Below are 20,596 nucleotides of genomic sequence, written 5' to 3'. Positions count from 1 at the left end.
TTGATTGTTTGGAAGAATTTTATTTAATAATTTCATCACATTATTAAGGAAACAAAAAGAAACCCTGAGCGACAGAAACTAAGAGGGTCGGCCATGTCAGGAGCAGCTACAAGTCCAGCAGAGTGTGTGTGTGTGTGTGTGTGTGTGTGGCTACAGGTTGGGGTTAACCACTCCAGATCCTTGACACTCGATGATGTAGGTGACGCCGCTGCTCAGCTCGTCTTCGCTCTTCGTTATCGTAAACTTCGCCTGCAGACACAACAGGAACAGGAAGAATTAAAGTTTCAAAATAAAAGTCTAAATGAGTTGACTTTGATTCTAATTATAAAGCAGCTCCAGGAGAAAAAAATGTTTTCTGGAGACTAAAGAGGAACATTAGGAGGAAAAACAGGGAAGCTTCTACCATCCTAACGGGGCAGTACGGTGGTGGCAGCATCATGTGGGGAGATTTAAACTCACACATAACAAATTATTAGAGATGTGCCGATCAGGTTTTTTTCTGCCGATTCCGATCACCAATGAGGCCCGATCACCGATACCAATCACATAATTATTTTTTTAATCATAAGCACTACCGGTTACATTATGTGGAAAAAGGAACCATGAATTCACCTTAATTTAGACAAAAACTTGTTTTTAATAACTTTTTCCAAGAAGAAAACTAAACAAAACAGGCATTGTGCAAATTGTACTGCTATTGATAATACTATCTTTAACAGACTGAAAACATATGAAGGCTCTGAAGAGGCTAAATAATACAAAGAGCCAAAATAAAACCTCTCAACATTGCCTAAAAATTCAAGTATAAAACTTAACATTCAAAGGCAAAAACAGGTTCCATTACAATAAACAATCCAGAGTTACTGAATGAAAACTTCCTGTTAGCATGGCGGCTAGCTGACTACTGCTAGCTCTGATTGGCTGTTTCTGACTGAGCGGAGTAATTATGCAGAACTGGGAGGAGATCGATTATTTTCTCAGAAATTATCCATCTCATGTTAAGACAGTGAAAGTTTTAATACGTATGTAAAATGTATTTTTTTAGGTTAGATGCTGCAGCTTTAAGCAGGTACGGTGTGAGAGTCACCACCAGGTGGAACAGAAGCGAAGCTCCGTCTGTCAGATATTACTACCTGTAGCGTAGCAGCGGTTCAACAGCGAGAGCAGAACCAGCGTCTTACATCGCAGCTCGAAGACTTAAATAATTTCGCGGGTTATTTGTTTAGTTTTCTGACCGTCATGCTAATCCGGGTGAGTGTTTGTAGCTGTGCGCTGCTTTACCTGCTGTCTGATCCTCCGTATGTCTTTTTACTGCAGTGAGCCTCGATTGTAGCCAAACTCTGTCAAGTATGGCATTGTTTTTATGCCATATTAGATTCGTTGTGTTGATGCATTTTGACCTGCTTCAATTTTCCGCCGCAACACGCAGCAAACTTCCCCATTCACTCAGTGGTTATAGTTCCACATCGATTAGGATTTGTTGCTGCGCGTTTGCGCAGTGAAGGAAAGAGGAGACCAGCTGCACAGGCAGGCTGGGAAATGAGATGCAGGTGATGATCGGTTTGTATGATCGGCGATCATACACTTTTTCACGGAAATCGGCCGATTATGATCAGTGGCCGATCGAGGAAATAACTGAGGAAACAACATGATTTATCAATCTCCTAATAGATTTCAGTGAGTAAAATATTATGAACAGGCAAGTTTGTAGTTTTAGGTGCAAACTTGCCTGTTCATAAGGCAAGAAACTAAAATGACTAATTTCCCAGTTAGACTTCAATCTTTTCTCACTGGAGCATCTCCAGCTGTGATCTGATCTCAGGTTCAGCTTCTCGCTGTCTGACCTGAGTGAGCTGCTCTGCGATGTGGATGGCCGTCTGCGTGTGCAGAGTCACGGCGCCGGTCCGAATCCGAGACGTTCCCTTCGCCAGCGCCATGAAGATGATGAGCTGAGGAGGAGGAAGGGTCAGTGACATCATCATCATCATCATCACGGCGTGCTGCAGCCTCACCTGGTCCTGCAGGAACTCGTCCACGCAGCCGTTGTGTCTGATGTTTCTCAGCAGCATCTCAGCTGCTTCTATTCCCACTTTATCTGCATAAACACCTGAAACAACAGGTCAGAGGTCACAGGGGCGGGACCTGGAACCTGATTGGTTGAAGTTGGTTGATTTTATTCTTGTAATAAGTCTTATTTTGTTAGCATGTTCCTACATACTCTGTCATTGTCACATGACTTTATTCTCATAAATAATAAAAATATCCTGGCTCTAATATTCTATTGCAGAGATGACCTGAACTCAAGGTCCAAATAAATAGCAGCTGTAAATAAACTTCTGAAACAAGATGGCCGCCCTGGGAGTTCTGACATCACTCTGATCTCTGGAAACCAGAAGAGTACATTGGTGGAAAAATTAACCAAATCAGCCCTGGTGTGAAGTGAAGCTTTTCCTCCAGTAAAACCATCAAACTGCTCCTGATTCCTCTGCAGTGATGAAAACACACTGATTGGTTTCCAGAGCGGTGCTGCCCCCTGCTGGTCATCCTCACCTTTCTTTCCCAGAGCCGATCCTGCGAACAGGCAGCCTGTGGACGACTCAGCGATGATTCTGAAACAGAGCGACCAATCAGAGAGCTGCTGGTGCTGTCACAGCAGCAGGTGGGCGGGGCTTACATGATGCCGTTGCCGTTCCCGCAGGCTTTCTCCTTCTCCTGCACCGGCTGGATGTTGATGTAAAGTTCTTTGATTTCCTTCCTGATGGTCCGAACGGCAGCGGCCGACATGTCTTTAGCCAGCTGCAGACAGAAACAGGAAGTCAGCTCAGACAGACCAAACAAGCCAAATTAAAAGACTTTAAATCAGCTGAGAGGGGCTTTTACTTTGAAGGGCAGGACTCCGGCCACGAAGGCTCTGCCGTGGATCTTTGTGATGTTTCCTCTGTCCGTCATGGAGACAGGCTGCAGCTCCTTGAGCGGCTGTGCCGTCACCGCCACCTCCCCGCCGCCTTTAGGGTAGTAGCCCCTGCAGCACAAACAGACGCCATGACAACCAGGGTCTCTGACAGGAAACAGCAGCCGGACAGTGACGGAGTCGAGGGACGGACCTCATCCTGATGTCGCAGTCAAAATGGACACCGAACTTCTCCACAATGGGCTTGAAGACCTGCAGGAGGAACCAGGAAGTTTATGGAGAATTTACGGTTCAAAACTTTAAATATCTGCCATAAAGGAGACCCGTTATGTTTCCTAACAGGTTGGAAGAGGTCTATGGCTACACAAAACATGTTTATTACAATTTTTTTAACAAAATCTCTTCAGTTCTCCTTTCAGAATAAACAGTTTTTATGGCCTCCGTCACTTTAAAACGAAATAAGCTGCTGGTCTCAATGTTTACACTAACGTGAAAATGGCTGCAATTAAACAACCATACACATTTGAAAAGCAGAAGTGTAGCCTCCTGCACAACCAACAAGAATGCAGCAGGTGGTTTCTGGATGGTAAGTCTGTTGACTTACCATCCATCCTAAACTTTTCTCTTTTCCAGCAGTCATTGTACAGCACATTGTACAGTACTTTATTAGAAGTAATAAAGTACTAATTATATATATTATATATAAAGTCCTTTATATTCAAAGCACTTTAAAGGAATTTTTACACAAATCAAGAATTTTCCAAACCCTGAAAACAAATTCGAAATTCAAGGATTTCCAAGGATTTCAAGCACCCATACGACCTAAGTCTACAGATCCTGTGTTGAGTGTGGTGATATAAACAGTATCTAACTGGACCTACTGGTCAATATTTAACATAAACTGGTGAATCTTTTATGTTGGACTCTGCTGCAGTGACCCTGTGGCTCCAGCAGGGGGAGCACTCAGCTTACCTTTACAGTGTAGTCGATCTGCGGAGCCATCTCTGCGTTGGTTCCTCCTTTCAGAAGGAGCTGTGAGGCGGCGTCGGCGTACAGCGCGCAGGGCAGGGCCGCCTGCAGCAGCAAACACACACTCCTGACAGAAAACACACACATTACAGGAGCCGTGGGAAAAACGAGTCGGGGGGGCGTGCAGCGGCCGCCGGTCGCTCCTCACCCTGCGGTCTGCGTGTCGGCCGTGTGGTTCCCCGACCGGACCTTCCCTGGAGTCAGGCTGATGTCAGTGGAGCCGATGCTGGCGCCCTGCAGGCTGCCGGAGCAGAGGTCAGAGACCAGCTGGAGGCCCGTCAGGTGCTGCGGCCTGAAACAAAAAAAACACGCAGCAAAAAAAGGGTTGAAACTAGAAATGTGCTAGAAATATTAATATCTGTATTGGTTCTGATGTTGAAAAAAATTCTAGATTGGATATTACAATGTTTCCAATCCCTAAGAGCACATCTATTCAGTCTAATTCTATGCTCTGTGCTGTGAGCGATATCATGCTTTAGTCTTTATTTTATATTGTATTTAGAAGGTCTAATTATATTTTATGAACCATTTGTTGCAGCTTATTTTTACATGTTTGACCAAAGCTGATCTGCTCCTACCTGCACTGACTGAACAAATTAAAATTGGTTTTCCATGTTTGACCAAGCTTGTGAAGCTGTTGGCGAGTTTAAGTGAGCTGTACTACTGCAGAGTTATCAATACCTTTATATCTTAGTTTTTTGTTCTTTTTTTAAAAAACATTTTAAGTCAATTCAGTTGTTTGTCTGTATCAGATAGGCTGATAGTAAACCTCAGACATCAGAAGTGAAAAAAGTGGATCTGTGCATCTGTAGAGAATTATTATGAAAGTAATAAAGATTTGAGGTTATATCCCAAATTAAATTTTACATTATTTCTTAAAAATATATTTTCTACTCTCGCATATATAACATATGAAAGTTGTTTCTAAAAAAAAAAAAAAATTTGGAAAAAATGTGTCAATGTTGCACAACATTTGGTTCTGTATTTTTTTTTTAAATACAGAACCAAAAAAAAGGTTTGTGACCAAATATATATATCTGTTAATCAATCAAAATGGCTGAACATTACTAATTGATTTTGTAAAAATATTATCAAGCTCCAATGATCTCCAAGTAGATAACTACTGAAATTAGTTATTTCAGTAGTTATACTGAAATATAACTACTGACATTAGCTAGTCATCTTTTAGCTAACATTAGCTAGTCATCTAGCTAATGACTAGCATTAATCAGATAATCAGATTAATTAATCAGATAATTAATGCCATTATCTGAAAATGGCATTAAATTTGAGCATTTTCTTTCCAATTCTCATTGAAAGCAACATCATTGCAGGTTGATCTAAAAGTTGATAGTCTAGTTCTTATATCTCTGAGCTGAATCGGAGTTGATGGATGTTTAATGATGAACAGATTTTTCTGGAAGAAAGGAAGCAGCAGAGAAAACTGGGAATAACGTGAAGGCTTTGTGGATAAAACAGAAAGACGCTCCTATTGGCTGGCAGTCTGATTCACTGATGCTTCAGAAGCTCATTAATATTCTTATTTATGGAGATTTTTGAATGAAGACTGGTCTGTGTGTGGAGATCCTGGAACATTAAATCTGTTAAAAGTTTAAAATCATCAGAATCCATATGAAAGTTACACGTTTAACCTGAGCTGCGTCATAAATCTGACGCCAAAGACCGAACATTAGAGTTGATTAAACGGGTTTTTGTTCTTTTAAAACTGACTGAAGCAACTTTAATGAATAGGCTAACGTTAGCCTGTTAGCTGCTAACCCACCTGAGCCCCGGGGTGCTCCTGCCTGCCCGGATCTTGATAATCTTTATGGCGGAGCCGGTGATGCAGCTGAGCGCCGCCGAGACTCTCAGGATCTGTCCGCCCTAAGGAGAACCGACAGCGGGGTGAGACAGAAGCCGCACCAGGGGAGCTGAGAGGCGGCTGGTAGCAGCTAGCTCCCCGTTAGCCTGTTATTATCAGCGCGGAGGAGGAACCTCTGCGGCTTTCCCGTTGTTTCTCTGCTAATTAAAGTAAATACTCACTCCCTCCATGACGCTGCCGTCTATCTCCACCGCCGCAGAGTCCATTTTCATTCACTAAACTCCGCTTCAACTTTCTCTCTTTCAGTTGTCCTGCTCAGCTGCAGCTTGCAGTACTTTTCCAACTGTTCCAGTCCGGCGGCATCAAGCTCGGAACGCCGAACTTATACTACTTCCGGTGACCGTCAAAATAAAATGCGGTTCGCTCATACTACTTCCTCTGGCTATTAAAGTAAAACAAAACTGGTAATGAAGATATATTTTCAACTTTTTCAATCGACTCAGGGCCGTGCAGAGACTTTTGGAGGGGCAGGGGCTCAAAGTAAAAAAAATGGCACATTGAACAAGATCTTAAAACGCCGTACACCAATATAGCAACAATCCATATTAATCTAGAATTTCATTGGATCCTACTAAATCATTGCCATCGTGTGGGGACAATGCAAAGCAAATGTGGTATATTTTCCCCAACAGGTTTAATGTTTCTGTTTCAGCTGCTGACAGTCCTGGAGGGCTGAGCTGATCTCAGACTGTGGCTGTTAAACAGACCATCAGAGAGAAGGTCAAAGGTTATGAAGTTATTAAATAAGCAAATTTGCTGCCATTTTACTAATTAAGCCCTAATGATATCTGACTGTTTAACCTCTATAATAACTTGGCTGCAGACTGATTTATAGATCAAAGAAGCTCAAAAGGGTTAACTCTATATAATCTTTTGATGTTAACACCTCAGATCTAGAATTGACCGGGATATCAAGGCAAAAAAAAAAAAAAAACTCAGTAGGGCCATTCAGGGGCCCATGGAAATGATTGAACTGTAACACAGATCATAGATCTAAACATGTAGCATTCATTTATAGAGAATGACAATGTTATACATTTTTATTTAATACATTCAAATGAGAAAAAATATATATTTAGGATCAAATTAGGAAGTTTACTTTGTAAAAGTTTAAAGAATCATGTTGATAGTTTGATAGTGTGTTATCATGGCTACAATATGGTGTAGTTATTGTGTTTGAGCTGGTTTGTTCACAAATACATCACAGAAAATAACCAATAATCAGTGATTGATTTTAAACTCGGCCAATAAACCTGGTCTCCCTCTCACAGACTTCACCTTATTTATATTGAAACATGTTATTGATGCTGAGGTTCTTAGTAGGAAGGGTTTCGGGGGATTTCTGTCTAAGGCCCCATATTACCTTGGTCCGGCCCTGCGATGCGCATCTCTGAATCTACCTGGAATCCCCCCGGTGGCCCCTATGTTAGTCCGCCGACGCTTTGGGGTCGTTTTGATTAATTTAATTGTGGCATGTTTGGGTTTATGCTGCGGTTCTAATTACTGCTACAGTATTTTCGCTTATGTTTATTTTGTGAACTCCAAATGGGCCGAATCTTCCTTTAACACTTGAGGTTCTGCAATAACTACTATTTACACCCGCTCACCTCCAGCCCAGATCCAGTCAGCAGCGGCTTTAACCCGCCTGGTAGAGATGTGGCATTTAGCAGCCTGATTAAGTTAAAGTCAGAAGTTTTCTCTGCAGCCGAAGCATTTCTGTGTTTAGGGGCGAGGCGGGGTTTTTCCCGCTATTGCGAGGACAATTACGAAAATATAAATAGAAACAGTTTTTCTAACGTCAACAGACCTACGTTTTATTCACAAACCAGTGTATTTGGTTTGTGAATAAAAATATTCTTGCCCATAATTTGATAGGGAGCAGATCCTTTCCTCCTCACCATGGACCCGATGTCTGAACAACATGGAGGCTCTGAGAGTCATTATTAGACTGAGGCCAGCCAGACTAGTTCATTTTACTAAATTATTATATTTAGCTAAACATTATTGCTGAGGGGCACAAGCAGGATTTCTGACATACAGATAAAAAATAAATAAATAAATAAATATAAAATTGAAAAAAAAAAATCAAAAAGGGCACTAGGGGCATAAAGGATAAAAGGGGAAGCGCCCTTTCACACTAAATGTAGCGGGCCGCGACTTCAATATGTCCCGGAGCCGGGACTTCAATATGCCGCGGAGCCGCGACTTCAATATGTCCCGGAGCCGGGACTTCAATATGCCGCGGGCCGCGGCGCGGCGACTTCAGTATGTCCCGGAACCGCGACTTCCCTGCCCAGTGAAACAAGTGCTGCTCAGCGACTTCTCTGAGAATTACATATGTGATTTTCGGATGAAACCATTGCTTTTGGATCTTCTCCTTCGTGATTTTTTGTGTTATCTTGTTTAAAGGTTTACTTCCTTCTTGGAACATTGTATTATGTGGGGCTATATGAACTAACAATCAGCCACAACCTCAGATGTCTCGGGGCCGAAATGTCGGAGAAATCATGAATGCTGGGAGGAGAAAAAAGAAAGTAAAGACTAAGCCTACGATCCCTGGGCGGAACACCTGACCTGTAAACCAGCGGAATCCAACCACAGACGTCAGAATCCAAAGATCCGCCCAACTGAGGTGACATCACCACCTGGTCTGGATCCGCCCGCTAAAGTGATCATAAATACTGCAACATTGAGCGTCAGATCCTCCAGAGCTGCTGTTCTCCTGCAGACGCTGGGCCCTTTTGGAAGGATTCTACCGAGCGGAACCAAAGGATCCATTATCTGTTTTTCCAAGGTATCGGCTGCCAATTCAACCCTTTTACGTCCTACCAGTGCAGACCACCAGAAATTCTTCGCTCTCCTCTCTCTGCAGATGAATCTGACCTGCTTTACCTCAGCTGATCCAGCAGCTCCCACCGTCTCCATGCTGTACGACAGGACGGTCGACGATGGACATTTCTGGGCCAGAGAAGATCCGATGATTCCCCTGCCTTCCTGCCCCGGATCCTCTGCCTCCCAGTGCTCCGTCTGCATGGACCAGCTGGTCACAGTGGTCTGCCGCAACCTGACGACTGGTGTGAAGTTTTTAATGGAGGGCCCAGGAGGATCCATCAGCTTCAACGAGACTGGTGAGAAGCTCCACACGTGGTGGTGCTGCTAATTTCTCCCCCTGTGGATTTCCATGCTGCCCGGTTCTGATGCTCTACAGGGACAGGAAGCTGCTGCTGAACTATCTCTGATCCGGTCTCTGTTACAGTCTGTCCTCAGCTTCCCTCACCGATGACTGCTCCCGCTCCATCAAGGCATCATCTGCCTGCCATCATCCCAGCCATCCTTTGTCTCATCTTCATCCTCATCATCATCCTCATTATCACCAAGAAGGTGGGCGCTTCAGATGAAATGTTCAAACTCATTTCGTTGTAATTCTGCTCAGCAATACTTTTCCTCACATCTTCATCCATCAGGTGAATCTAATCGAATCAAACTCTCCAGGCAAATGTTATGATTTATGTATAAATTAACTGTACGGGATAATGTGCGGTTTCTCACACAATCTCTGAACCAGACTAGACCCGTTTGGAGTTCATGTCCCGGTCCGACTCCGTTTTCTTTTTCATTGAGGATCCAAGTTCCTCTTGCATAATTTACATCCATTTTATGAACATCGGCTCACAGATCGATGTGGATTTTAGACAGAAAATGAAAATATGTACTATTTACATCAGATTGAGGTTTTCCCTTCATTTTTTATTTTATCTTTTACTTTTTTAGTGTTCAGTTTAATCTTTTAAGTAGAGACAAAAAAAATTAAAATATTGAATAAACACTGGGTTTGATGCTGCGCGTGTTACATCACACTAAATGGATTCAGATTTTTGTGCAACTTGGTGAATTTTGGTTCTTTGTAGTTTATTGTTGACTGAAGAGGTTTGTGTCGCTGCCGCAAAGTTTGCACACAGTTCATTTTTATATGCTGAGCGGTGGGCTAACAACGCGCCGCCACAGTGCAAAAACTGATGGTCTCTGGTTTATTAACCCTTTCTGTGGTTTTTAGATCTGCGGCAGCAGGAAGTTCAGAGCTGCTCCCAGATGTTGCTTCAAGCAGAACCAGGAGGAGAAAGAGGAGAATGGAGCGTCTGATATGAAGCCAATTAATGTATGTTCTCGGCAATAAGAAGTTAAAGACTGCAAAACCCGTTTGGTTTATTCTGCAAGAGGCCATCATCTCATGGGGAAGAGTCTGGATTCTTTATTTTCATTATTCTATCTATTATAGACCACGAAGCCCTGACAGAAGTCCAGCGACACAAATTAAATAAAATAAAATGTGTTTGAAGTACAGATATAAAGTGAAAAAATAAGATGTAAACTATGAGTTTTAAACTTGATTGTCAAAGGGACAAGGTCTCTAGCTGATGATGGCATTGCTCTAATTAACATTTTAATTAGCTGAATGTTTCCTGTGTTCGCAGGTTTGAACAGGTTTTCTTCATTTCATCAAATAAAAATAATATTTCTGAATTGATCAATGTTAACGAGTTCATTTTTGTCTGTTTTTAATGTCTACTTAAACTAAAAAAGAATGTAATTTTAAATTAACCTTAATTTCTACTAAATTATGTTTGATCATAAATTGTAAGCGTAACGTTGAACCTTTTCTTGTTTTGCTGAATTTTAATAAAAACAGATCTTAAAGCTCACGGCTGGTGATTTTTAACCTGTTGTCACAATGGACCAATCAGAGGGCTTTACAATTCCTGCTTCAGGTTCTGGTTGTTCAGTGCTGATAAAGAACAATTCAATCTGGAAAGATTCAGACAAAGAAAAAAAATGAACGATTAAGAAATTTAACAAAACTAAATAACTGTTCTTTGGCGCTCGGGCCCCGGCAGATGATTGAGCTGTAATTTACTGTGAACTCGGGTGAACATCCCAGAAGCTGATGATGCTCTCCCCCCGGGGCCATAACATGCTTTCTTGGAACAATTAAAATACTTTGCATACTTTAAGTATTCTGTTTTTTATGTAATATAAACGTGCTTGATATTTTTATCTTAAGTGTACTATTCTGTAATCAAATTACATTTAAAATATATTTAGAATGTCTTCTAAGTATATTAGCATTATGCATATTATATATTAGTAGTGTGATTACAGTATGCTCCAGTTACTCTTTTTAGTAACTGAGCTGGTCTCAGTTACTAAACTAATGTTACTAATTAAGTAACATTAGTTACTTAATGTCTTTGATTATTCTGCTTTACCACTTTGTACATTACATGCTTCATACACACTACAGTATTGCAAACGTAACAGGCTACCAGAGCACAGAAGGATCCATTACAAAACACTTTAAAGGTGAAACAAATTATTTATCTGATAGTACAGTGTGCTCTTGAAAAATGGGAATATATTGAATACACAAATTGTCAGTATATTAGAAGTTTACGGAAAATATGCTTGTGAAAATTTGAACAATAAAACAATAGGTACACTTTAGAGCACAGGTGTCAAACTCCAGTCCTGGAGAGCCGCTGTCCTGCAACCTTTGGATGAGCCTCTGCTGCACCACCTGAATAGAATAATGAGGTCATTAGCAAGGCTCTGGAGAAATTATCTACACAAGAAGGAGGTGATTAAGCCATTTCATTCCAGTGTTTTGTACCTGTGGCAGATCTAAAAACTGCAGGACAGCAGAGGACTGGAGTTTGAAACCCCTGCAGTAGAGGAAATGTGACAAATATTTCCCCAATGACAGAGTACGGTATTCCAGTATTAATCCAGACAAACTGACATTTCTCCTTCCTAAGAACAGTGAGGATCAACGACAGAACATTCCCATTCACTGCAGCGCTGCACTTTACAGAAACTTGAAGGTTAAGGAGAGGAATAAATTTTTCCGAATTATTTTTAAATCTAGTCATGTTTATTAGGCGGTGCAAACACAAGCTGCTTTTAAGCTGTTGTTAAAAGTGTAGCCAGCGGCTCAGTGAAGGTTTTCCACAACGTATTATAGACCTGGTGGGCCGCAACGCTATACCATGCACGTACCAAGAATGCAGACACTGTCTCCGGTTACTCGTTTGCGCTCGCCTAATGACTACCGCAGTCCAAGGAATAAACAAAGATCAAAGGCGGCAGAGTTTCTCCGCAGTCCGCTGTGATGGTCTGCTGGACGGAGACGTGTTTGAGAAACCTCCTGTCCACACAAGAAGCCGCTCGGTTTCCGTCAGGTCAGACGCCGCCGCTCTGCATGAACTCTGGAGGCGGGTTTCAGACCCAAACCGTCCTGCCGTCCAGAGGCCGTTGCTGTATTTTCTGGCGAATCCAGCTGCACACGGCCACGAACATTCTGTAGAGACGGATCTCCAAGTCACACAGTCCTGGGATTGGCATCGAAAACAAAACAAAATCAAAAGTGATTTGCAGTGTTATAAATTAAATATTGAATTAGTTTCAACATCTGGAGTTGTAAATGTTTCANCCGCCGCTCTGCATGAACTCTGGAGGCGGGTTTCAGACCCAAACCGTCCTGCCGTCCAGAGGCCGCTGCCGTTGCTGTATTTTCTGGCGAATCCAGCTGCGCACGGCCACGAACATTCTGTAGAGACGGATCTCCAAGTCACACAGTCCTGGGATGCGCAGCACCGGTCCGTGTGTCTCGTCTAGGTCGAAATATCCTGGGAACCCGAAGGGGGTGAACTTGCACATTCGGCTTGTTGCTGCGTCTCCGTCCATGGTTCAACAGTTGCTGATGAGTGTTGCGTGCTTTTGCGAATGCAGCCGTGTCCGTGTCCGACGCGTCGTCTGGTCGTAGTGATCCTTGCTGATGTGTTCCCTTTAATATTTCTAATGTGCGAACAGGTTGCTGCTGCAAGTGAGCAGTTTGCCCGTCCGTGGTGCTGCAGGGACACCGCCGACGCGTAGAGCCGCTCGGAGGACGGGGCACGGAAAGCCAGAGTACACCGCCGACCTGTAGAACAGAGCGCACGCAGAGCAGAGCAGCTGCCTCTCTCTGACTCGAACCATGAACCTGTGGGCCCAGGTGCGGACGCCGGAGCCTTTTGCTACAGCTGCGGTGACGTCACGGCTGAACTCTCTTCCTCTTATAACGTGGAGCTGACAGGTGCCGCCCTCCGAAGCGCTCCTTTCTCGTGCCTTGACTTTTTCCTTCGCTTTCATCTGAGGGTGAGCAGCTCCCCCGTCTCCTGTCCCCGACGACGCACGGCCGGACGGTTTTCACACAACTCCAAGCTCTGCTGCTCTCCCACACGCCTTCAGAGAAGGAAGAGAAAGCGGAGCGACACATCCAGCTCTGGAGAGACATGCTGGCGGACCGGGTTCAACGCTTCCTCCGTGATCGGTTACTGACGCGCTGCGCAAACTTGAACGCTCTGCTCCACTATGGAGACACAGTACATGCTAATGTGTGGAAATCAGTCAGACAGCAGCAGAGAGTTTTAAAGTTTCTGTTCAATTCAGTTTATTGATGTAGGGCATGTCATCTGGAGGAATTTTACAAATTAAACAAATCATTTCATTTCAACCGTACGTTCGGCCATGCAGTGCATTAAGAGCTATTGATTACTGAATCGAAGTATTCCATCCACCTTCATGGAGCTTGCGAAGCGAGCAGGCGGCAGAGTTTCTCCGCAGTCCGCTGTGATGGTCCCGGGCTGCTGGACGGAGACGTGTTTGAGAAACCTCCTGTCCACACAAGAAGCCGCTCGGTTTCCGTCAGTTCAGACACCGCCGCTCTGCATGAACTCTGGAGGCGGGTTTCAGACCCAAACCGTCCTGCCGTCCAGAGGCCGCTGCCGTTGCTGTATTTTCTGGCGAATCCANGAAGCCGCTCGGTTTCCGTCAGGTCAGACGCCGCCGCTCTGCATGAACTCTGGAGGCGGGTTTCAGACCCAAACCGTCCTGCCGTCCAGAGGCCGTTGCTGTATTTTCTGGCGAATCCAGCTGCACACGGCCACGAACATTCTGTAGAGACGGATCTCCAAGTCACACAGTCCTGGGATTGGCATCGAAAACAAAACAAAATCAAAAGTGATTTGCAGTGTTATAAATTAAATATTGAATTAGTTTCAACATCTGGAGTTGTAAATGTTTCATTAATTTGAGCAGCTTCAGCTCTTCCTCCTCTCTGCTGTCGCACAACTAGACTCTGATTTTGTTTCACTGTATATGAAAATATCCCAAGTCATCACAAAAAACCCTGAAGGTGATCTAATAAAATCAGAAAGATTCAGCTTTACTCACCTGCGATTATTTCACCTGTGGTGAATTTTCTTCCTTAGACAGCAGAGCAGGATGAAGATGATGAAGAGGAGGATGAGGATGGCAGCTATGAAAGGGGTCAGCTGGTTATGATCTGGTGAATCAGCTGCAGGGAGGGATGAACACAAGAGTGATTGACAGCGCTAAGACCCTCCTCCTGGCTCTGATTGGTCTGACTGATGAGTGTGTTTCTACTGGGAGCAGCTGTTCATTATTTTTCAACAAAAGCATTAATTGCTTAATCCAATTAATTAATATTTGCATTTTTATGTTAAATGCAAAATGTATATATTCTTTGTATATCTTTTGCATAATTACTGCTCTGTGTGTTACTAATAATAATACTATTAGTGATAATAAATGTCTCTAGAGATTTTTCAAGATCTTAGATACAGAAAATCAAATATATAAGTCATAATCTCTTAGGAGTCAGTGGATTATTTCAAAACTAAAATATAATAATAATAATAATAATAATAATAATAATAATAATAATAATAATAATAATAATAATAATAAAGATTTTGTTGAACAAATTTGGATTTGCAAATCTGAATTTGTGTTCTTTGAATAAAAAAATGATGAAAAGATGTTCCAAACATAAATATGTTTCACTGGATCTTAGATCAGACACACATTCAGGTATTTGTTTATTTTCAGCAATGTCATGTAAATATTTACTTTTTTTAGCCAAAACCCAGGTCAGTTTCTAAAGTCAATGTTTAAACAAGGAGTCGGAATTGTTCAAACTACACATGCACTCGATTAGAATCGATTACAATCACATTTAGGACCAGGTGTAGTTATGCGGAAAACAGCAGATGGCGCTGTGGAGCCTCTAATGGTCATTAAAATAATAGGAATAAACACAGATATATGTTTTGATTGTCATCATAAGTCAAAGAGACTTTTTAGGAACAGTTTCAATTGATTAGTATTTATTCATTCATTAAATAAGTTCATTAAAATACCTAACTGAACATAACAAGAGAATAAACAAAAACAAAGGCATAAAGTATATAAAACCGATAAAAATCAAGTGGTCTGCAGCTCAGCTTCCTCTTGTGTTTACAAAAAGACATAAGAATCAGCAAAAATGAACTTTACATCATGATCAAAGTCTTCATGTGGCCTTTATGAGCCACTGAGTTTATTCTTAGCGGAAAATATTAAAACATGCTATATTTATGTGAGACAATGTCAGTTTCACTGCTCATCCAGAGATTGTCTCAGATTGTAACCGCCTACAAAACAAAACTTTCTATCTGTTTCAAACCAGCGGAGCAGAAATCAGCAGATGACAAAATGTCTCCCGCTCAATTACTGGAGTGAAAGTTCAACTCTAATAAAGTACTAATTATTAACTTAGTGCGGTATGTTGGTGAAAAAAAAACTAAGGGGAGAGCCGGTGTGTCCATTAGCCCTAAATCATCCAGAGTTAATGGGAGGAGATCCAGAGGAAGGGAGACAGGAAGGTGAAGGAGAGAAAGACTCCGCCCGAAACATTTAGCTCTCCTCAAAGTCCTGAGATGAGGACTCCAGTTTGCTTTTCTTGCAAACTGGAGTGTGTGAGGTGCGCCATACGCTCACCCCACACCTGCTTTAAAGGCTTCGTTGGTGCCGCCCACCACTCACCTTAAAGCTGAATCCGCACCAACATACCATTAGATATATATAAAAAAGTTTTGGGTCGTTTACCTTACAATCTACCCTAAAAATACACATTCATCAGTCAGCATTATTATTTTTTCATTCTCAAATCCCAGCAGTTTGAGGTTATTATGTTGTAATCTTACGCGGCGCATTTTCTATGAATCTTCCTTGCAGTCTTTCATAAGTTCACCTGAATGAAGCCGCGGATAAAGAGGAAATCTTTACTTTTTTTAATCTGCTTGCGATGTTTCTGTTTTCACCACGTCGCTGTTAAAGTTTTTCTCCGCGTCACAAACATGGCTGGTTCTGGTTCGTTATTGTTATGTTACACTGTTCTGCTTCGGCCCGTCTAGGACATTTTTTAAAATATAAACCGACATGAATCCGGAACACAAAAATAAGACGCTTACCTGATATTCTGCTGATATTTATTTATTTATTTATTACCTCTGATGAATCAGATTAAAGGTTTGAGCTTTATTAATAATAATGAACTCAGTAGTCCTAGCTATCAGGTCTGAGGTTCAGAGAAGTTTATTATTTTACAGTAATGATAAAGACAATTCTGCTAATCCCTCTGGTGCTGCTGCTGATCACATAAAAATCTAAACTTTTTATTAGGACAGTAACAAGCTGCATTATATTAACCAGTGAAAGTAGGAAAAGAAATTTGCTTAATGAAAACAGGCCAATTTGGAAAAAACAAAATTTTCCATAAAAAGTTTTTGGCTATGATGAGGTGGTTGTTCGAAATGTATTTCGCAAAACTGCAGTGGAAACATGAGTCATGTGATCAAGATCCGTGTTACTACTGGAGAAAACGACGAAGAAGAAGACAGGAAGTGGGACAATAATGTTTTTTTTTTCATTTATTTATTTTGACAACGTGCAGCTGGCTCCACTCACGACTAAATGTGTTCAATCCAAAGCTCTTCTAACTATAATTTTTCCCAAAACCTGGCATAGGTTGCGGCTCCCAAATTAGCGGAGGTCGCTCCAAATAAGACGCCAGGGTCTCCTCTGCTTGGCTGAATTACAAATATAATCTCATCTAACTGTTTACATCCATCGCTGCCATAATTGTTAGTGACTTATTGCGTGAACAGACTGGTTCACGCATGATTCTAATTTCATAATGGGAACGCCGCAATTGCAAAATTGTGTTTTTTCGATATTATGATTTGCGGACATTTGTAAAGGAAACGCAGCTACAGAGAAAGACTGGATGTGTTGAGCCGTTTACTTCCTCACCAGCCGCTGTGATCTCCACGCTGCGGCCCATCGCCTCCATCATCACCGTGTAAGGAGCGGCAGGCCGCGAACACATCCTGGTCCCTGCAGACCACACAGGGTCCCTCCGTCTCTGCCGCCTGTCCGTCTGGTCTCTCCCACAGGTTGGTGTGGAAGTCGAACAGGATGCTGGCGTTGACCGCAGCAGGTTGAGTCGAGCGGAAACAAGAAACGTTCATCCTGAAGCGGAACCAGAGACAAAAAAACTGTTTTAAATTGTATTTAGTTGCTACAACCTGAAGTTAAAACTCCACCATAAAGTGGAGCCACATTCTACTTCATGTCTTTACATTTTAAAGCTTTTATTTGTTAGATTCTGCAGTATATTACGACTTTTTTTTAATCAATTTTGAATAAAATTATGTTTTCAGCATAAGTGTATATTCATTATTAAGCTGTGGTCATGATGGCGATTGTTGAAGTGTAAACCCAAATGCAGAAAAGATGAGGCAGCAGCTGAGTTCTTTGATGATTTAATGAAGAATGGTTGAAATAACGATGGGTCCTTACAAAAAACACAAAATCTAAGGTCGTAACAAAATAAATCCAAAACAACATCAAAAACATCAAACCAGGAGACACGGGGAGAAAACAGAGGACGAAGCAGACATGAGGATCTGAGGAGTTAGAATGAGAAGCTTAACTACTGAAGAAGGCTGAGAGATGAAAACCTGCAGCTGATGAGACTAAAGTGACAGCAAGTGAGAGGAGCAGCAGCCGGGCTGAGGGCGGGGAGCCGGAAATGACACCAGAGACCAAAAGACAGGAGGGGAAACCAGAAGAACCAAACAGAAACAATAAGAACCAAGGAACACAGAACGAGAATAACGAGGACTAAACAAAAAAAATAACCTGACCGGAAACAGGAATGGAGAATAAGAATAACTAAACCTAGAGTAATGAAATAACTAAGAAACTAACATGACTAGAAACACGATGATGACTCGAACAAAGAAAACAAGACAAATTTAACCAGAGATGACACAGAGTCCTGAGCGGTGACTTCATCAGACCCGTCATTCTGAAACAAATGATGTGAAATCTGAACATTTTCTTTGTTTACTGGCAAAAACTGCAGCTTCACTTCATCACGATCCTGAACGACCTCAAGGTTTGAGATCAATGAAGTCTGGAGAAACTATTTGATCGTTTTGTGTGTTTGTTAGAAAGAGAACTAATATATGATGCAAGACATTTCTAACTGCTGCACATAACATGCTGACATATCTGATGTCGAAAAGTCAGAACTTTGGAAGGAAAACCGAACATTTTTCATGACAAATTTACAAGATTTCCTCTGAAAACCAAGATGTCTTCTGCATTACAAAATGAAGTCCTCTGAGCTTAGAGGACACATTTCGGGTTCAACTTCGGGTTCGGACCAGTTTTAATGTTTTATTTAGGCCCGATCTAAAGTTTAAATTGTTAGTGAGTAAAATTAGTCAGACAGTGCATCAGCACTTCCATCTTATTTACCTATAGAGAAAATAAGAATTGAGTCAATGAGGAACGGAAGTATGAGAAGTCCGAACCGAACATCTGCATCGACCGACCAGGAAACTGACTGGCTGCATGCAGCACGGAGCCAAATTAGACAGAAAACTGTTAAAACCAACTCGGTCTGAAGCATCGTGTCGGACTTTGTGATTCTAAAGTCGAAATGCTTGAAATAAATGAAGCTCATTTCTCCAGACAAGATTTTTTTATTTTGCAAAAAAGACAAACAATAATCGTAAACTCACTTAAAGGAGGTGCAAGTTTTAAGTAATCTGAACAATAAAACCCGATGAGAGACTGAAAGAGCCGTCATGTTAGGCTCCGCCCACTTCCACCTGAGCAGCGGGAGCTTCACTGAAAACACCGGACTGGACTCAGAGCTGGACGGTCATTTATCTCTGCGAAACCGCAACAGCTCGACTAAGAATGGAGCATTTTACCTGACAAGCAAAATGTAGAGCATAAATCCCGAAATGTGCAGAAAATGCTACATTTCTTTAGATAAAAATCTATTAATTGTATTTTTTTCAAAGTTAATATTCACTCTTTTTTTTTTTTACCATAAATACATACTTGCATTCAGAAGTTCCCTAATTAGTCAACTTCTGCACAGTCCTGGTTGCAGAGCTGCAGATGCATCAGCTTTGATCAAGTTACTTGGAACACGGAAGCTTCCGCAAAGGAGGAAAATCCTGTCGCGCATTTTATTATTAATATTCGCTTTCAATTAAAGTTCTGAATAGAGCAAAAAATAAAAAAAACGGCTGGTCATAAAATGCAAAAATAAAAACCATCAAACCAAAGTCCAAACAGTATTTTAAAAAAACCCTAAAACAGAGTTAATAATAAAATATAGTATTTTCATGTAACTTCTGCATTTCAGTGCCGCAGAGGCTCGTATAAAACCAGGCAGCCGAGTTAAAGCTGCTTTTCCATCCAAACAGAAAGCAGAAAGCTCCGTGCAGGAGAGGGAGTGAAGGAAACTATGAACGAAATCAAAAGCGCGGTTTAACTCACCTCGTTTGGTTCGATTAGTTTCTGGTTGGACCCTCGGCTCGCCAGAAAAGGTCCAGAACCAGAACCAGCCAGACCGAGAGAATCAGAGAACAAGGTTGGAAAATTCATCTTAATGTCCGTTAAAGAAAAGTTTCAGATTCAGATCGTTCAAGAATTTTTAAAACACAGCGGCGCTTTGAGAGAGTTCCTGGAATGAACACGGAAGTGTGTGTGTGTGTGTGTGTGTGTGTGTGTGTGTGTGTGTGTGTGTGTGTGTGTGTGTGTGTGACTATGACTCATCCGGACATTCATGCATATAAAAAAGTTCCGTCTTTGCAGCTTTGCTTCTTTTCTCCACACATTATTCAAATAATTATTCCAGATAATCTTTAACCCCCGTATGGATTCAATTTTGCACTAGAATTCATCTGAATTTCTTTTACATGTTTATGGAAAAACCGGAGAAAAAGAAGATCACAAATAATTAACTCATTAAATAGAAAAGCGAAAAGGTCAAACCTGGTTGCAGCTGACAAAAAAAAAGTCTAATTAAATATTTTTGCCAATATTAGCGAACTCTGTTTCTTTACTTATTTGCAGATGTGAGACGGACTAGTTTTCAATTAGAAACCGTGTAAACGGTAAAAAAAAAAAACGGTACAAAAAATTAAGAAACAACAAAGATAAAGTTACAACATAAAAATACTGTGGAGTAATTAAATAGCATCCTGACATGAACATGTCAGTCACGGCTGAAGCTTCTTGTGCTTTTCTGTCCCTGATAGCAGAAACTTATCATAACTTTCTGGTTGCTGGTTCTGTCACACCTGACAGAAATCCTGCTGCCATGGGAAAAATCAGAATGTGAGGAAAGGTTTCCTTTGCTCTGCTGCTCAATATGAAAAATAGAAACAAATAAATTCTACTGGAATCTGCAGATTTATGTCAGATCCGCTATTCTTCTTCAATATTGTTCATAAATGCGGTTTTGAGAACAAAACGTCATTAAATGGTGTGTCTGAACATGTCTGGACATGTTTCTCAGTGGAAACCAA

General features: G+C 41.6%; 1 protein-coding gene and 1 long non-coding RNA gene across 2 annotated transcripts; both read right to left on the bottom strand.

Annotated features, from left to right (window-relative positions):
• On the bottom strand, positions 1–6,153 carry rtca (RNA 3'-terminal phosphate cyclase). Its single transcript, XM_007569436.2, has 11 exons — positions 5,984–6,153; positions 5,724–5,824; positions 4,089–4,232; positions 3,884–4,007; positions 3,105–3,163; positions 2,881–3,022; positions 2,675–2,796; positions 2,551–2,609; positions 2,013–2,107; positions 1,845–1,949; positions 1–249 (listed from the first exon to the last, which is right to left on the bottom strand). The coding sequence occupies exons 1-11, from the start codon at positions 6,032–6,034 to the stop codon at positions 151–153; spliced, it is 1,101 nt and encodes a 366-aa protein (XP_007569498.1). The 5' UTR covers positions 6,035–6,153; the 3' UTR covers positions 1–150.
• Positions 6,154–13,686: 7,533 nt separating this feature from the next.
• Positions 13,687–19,761, bottom strand: LOC103150010 (uncharacterized). The gene is made up of 4 exons (XR_477527.2): positions 19,563–19,761; positions 17,010–17,228; positions 14,088–14,211; positions 13,687–13,839 (listed from the first exon to the last, which is right to left on the bottom strand). It is a non-coding gene; the product is annotated as an uncharacterized LOC103150010 (long non-coding RNA).
• Positions 19,762–20,596: the final 835 nt, after the last annotated feature.

The sequence above is a fragment of the Poecilia formosa genome, unplaced genomic scaffold, assembly GCF_000485575.1.
Source record: "Poecilia formosa unplaced genomic scaffold, Poecilia_formosa-5.1.2 Scaffold240, whole genome shotgun sequence".
Classification (NCBI taxonomy): Eukaryota; Metazoa; Chordata; class Actinopteri; order Cyprinodontiformes; family Poeciliidae; genus Poecilia; species Poecilia formosa.
Note: the sequence above shows the minus strand (reverse complement) of the source record. Positions and strands in the feature narration are given on the sequence as shown.

Coding starts and splice junctions, on each gene's coding strand:
- rtca (XM_007569436.2), bottom strand. CDS start 6,034: ATGAAAATGGACTCTGCGGCGGTGGAGATAGACGGCAGCGTCATGGAG. Junction 2,610..2,674: donor GGGAACGGCAACGGCATCAT/GTAAGCCCCGCC, acceptor GCTCTGTTTCAG/AATCATCGCTGAGTCGTCCA. Junction 250..1,844: donor TCGCAGAGCAGCTCACTCAG/GTCAGACAGCGA, acceptor TTGTGTCTGCAG/GCGAAGTTTACGATAACGAA.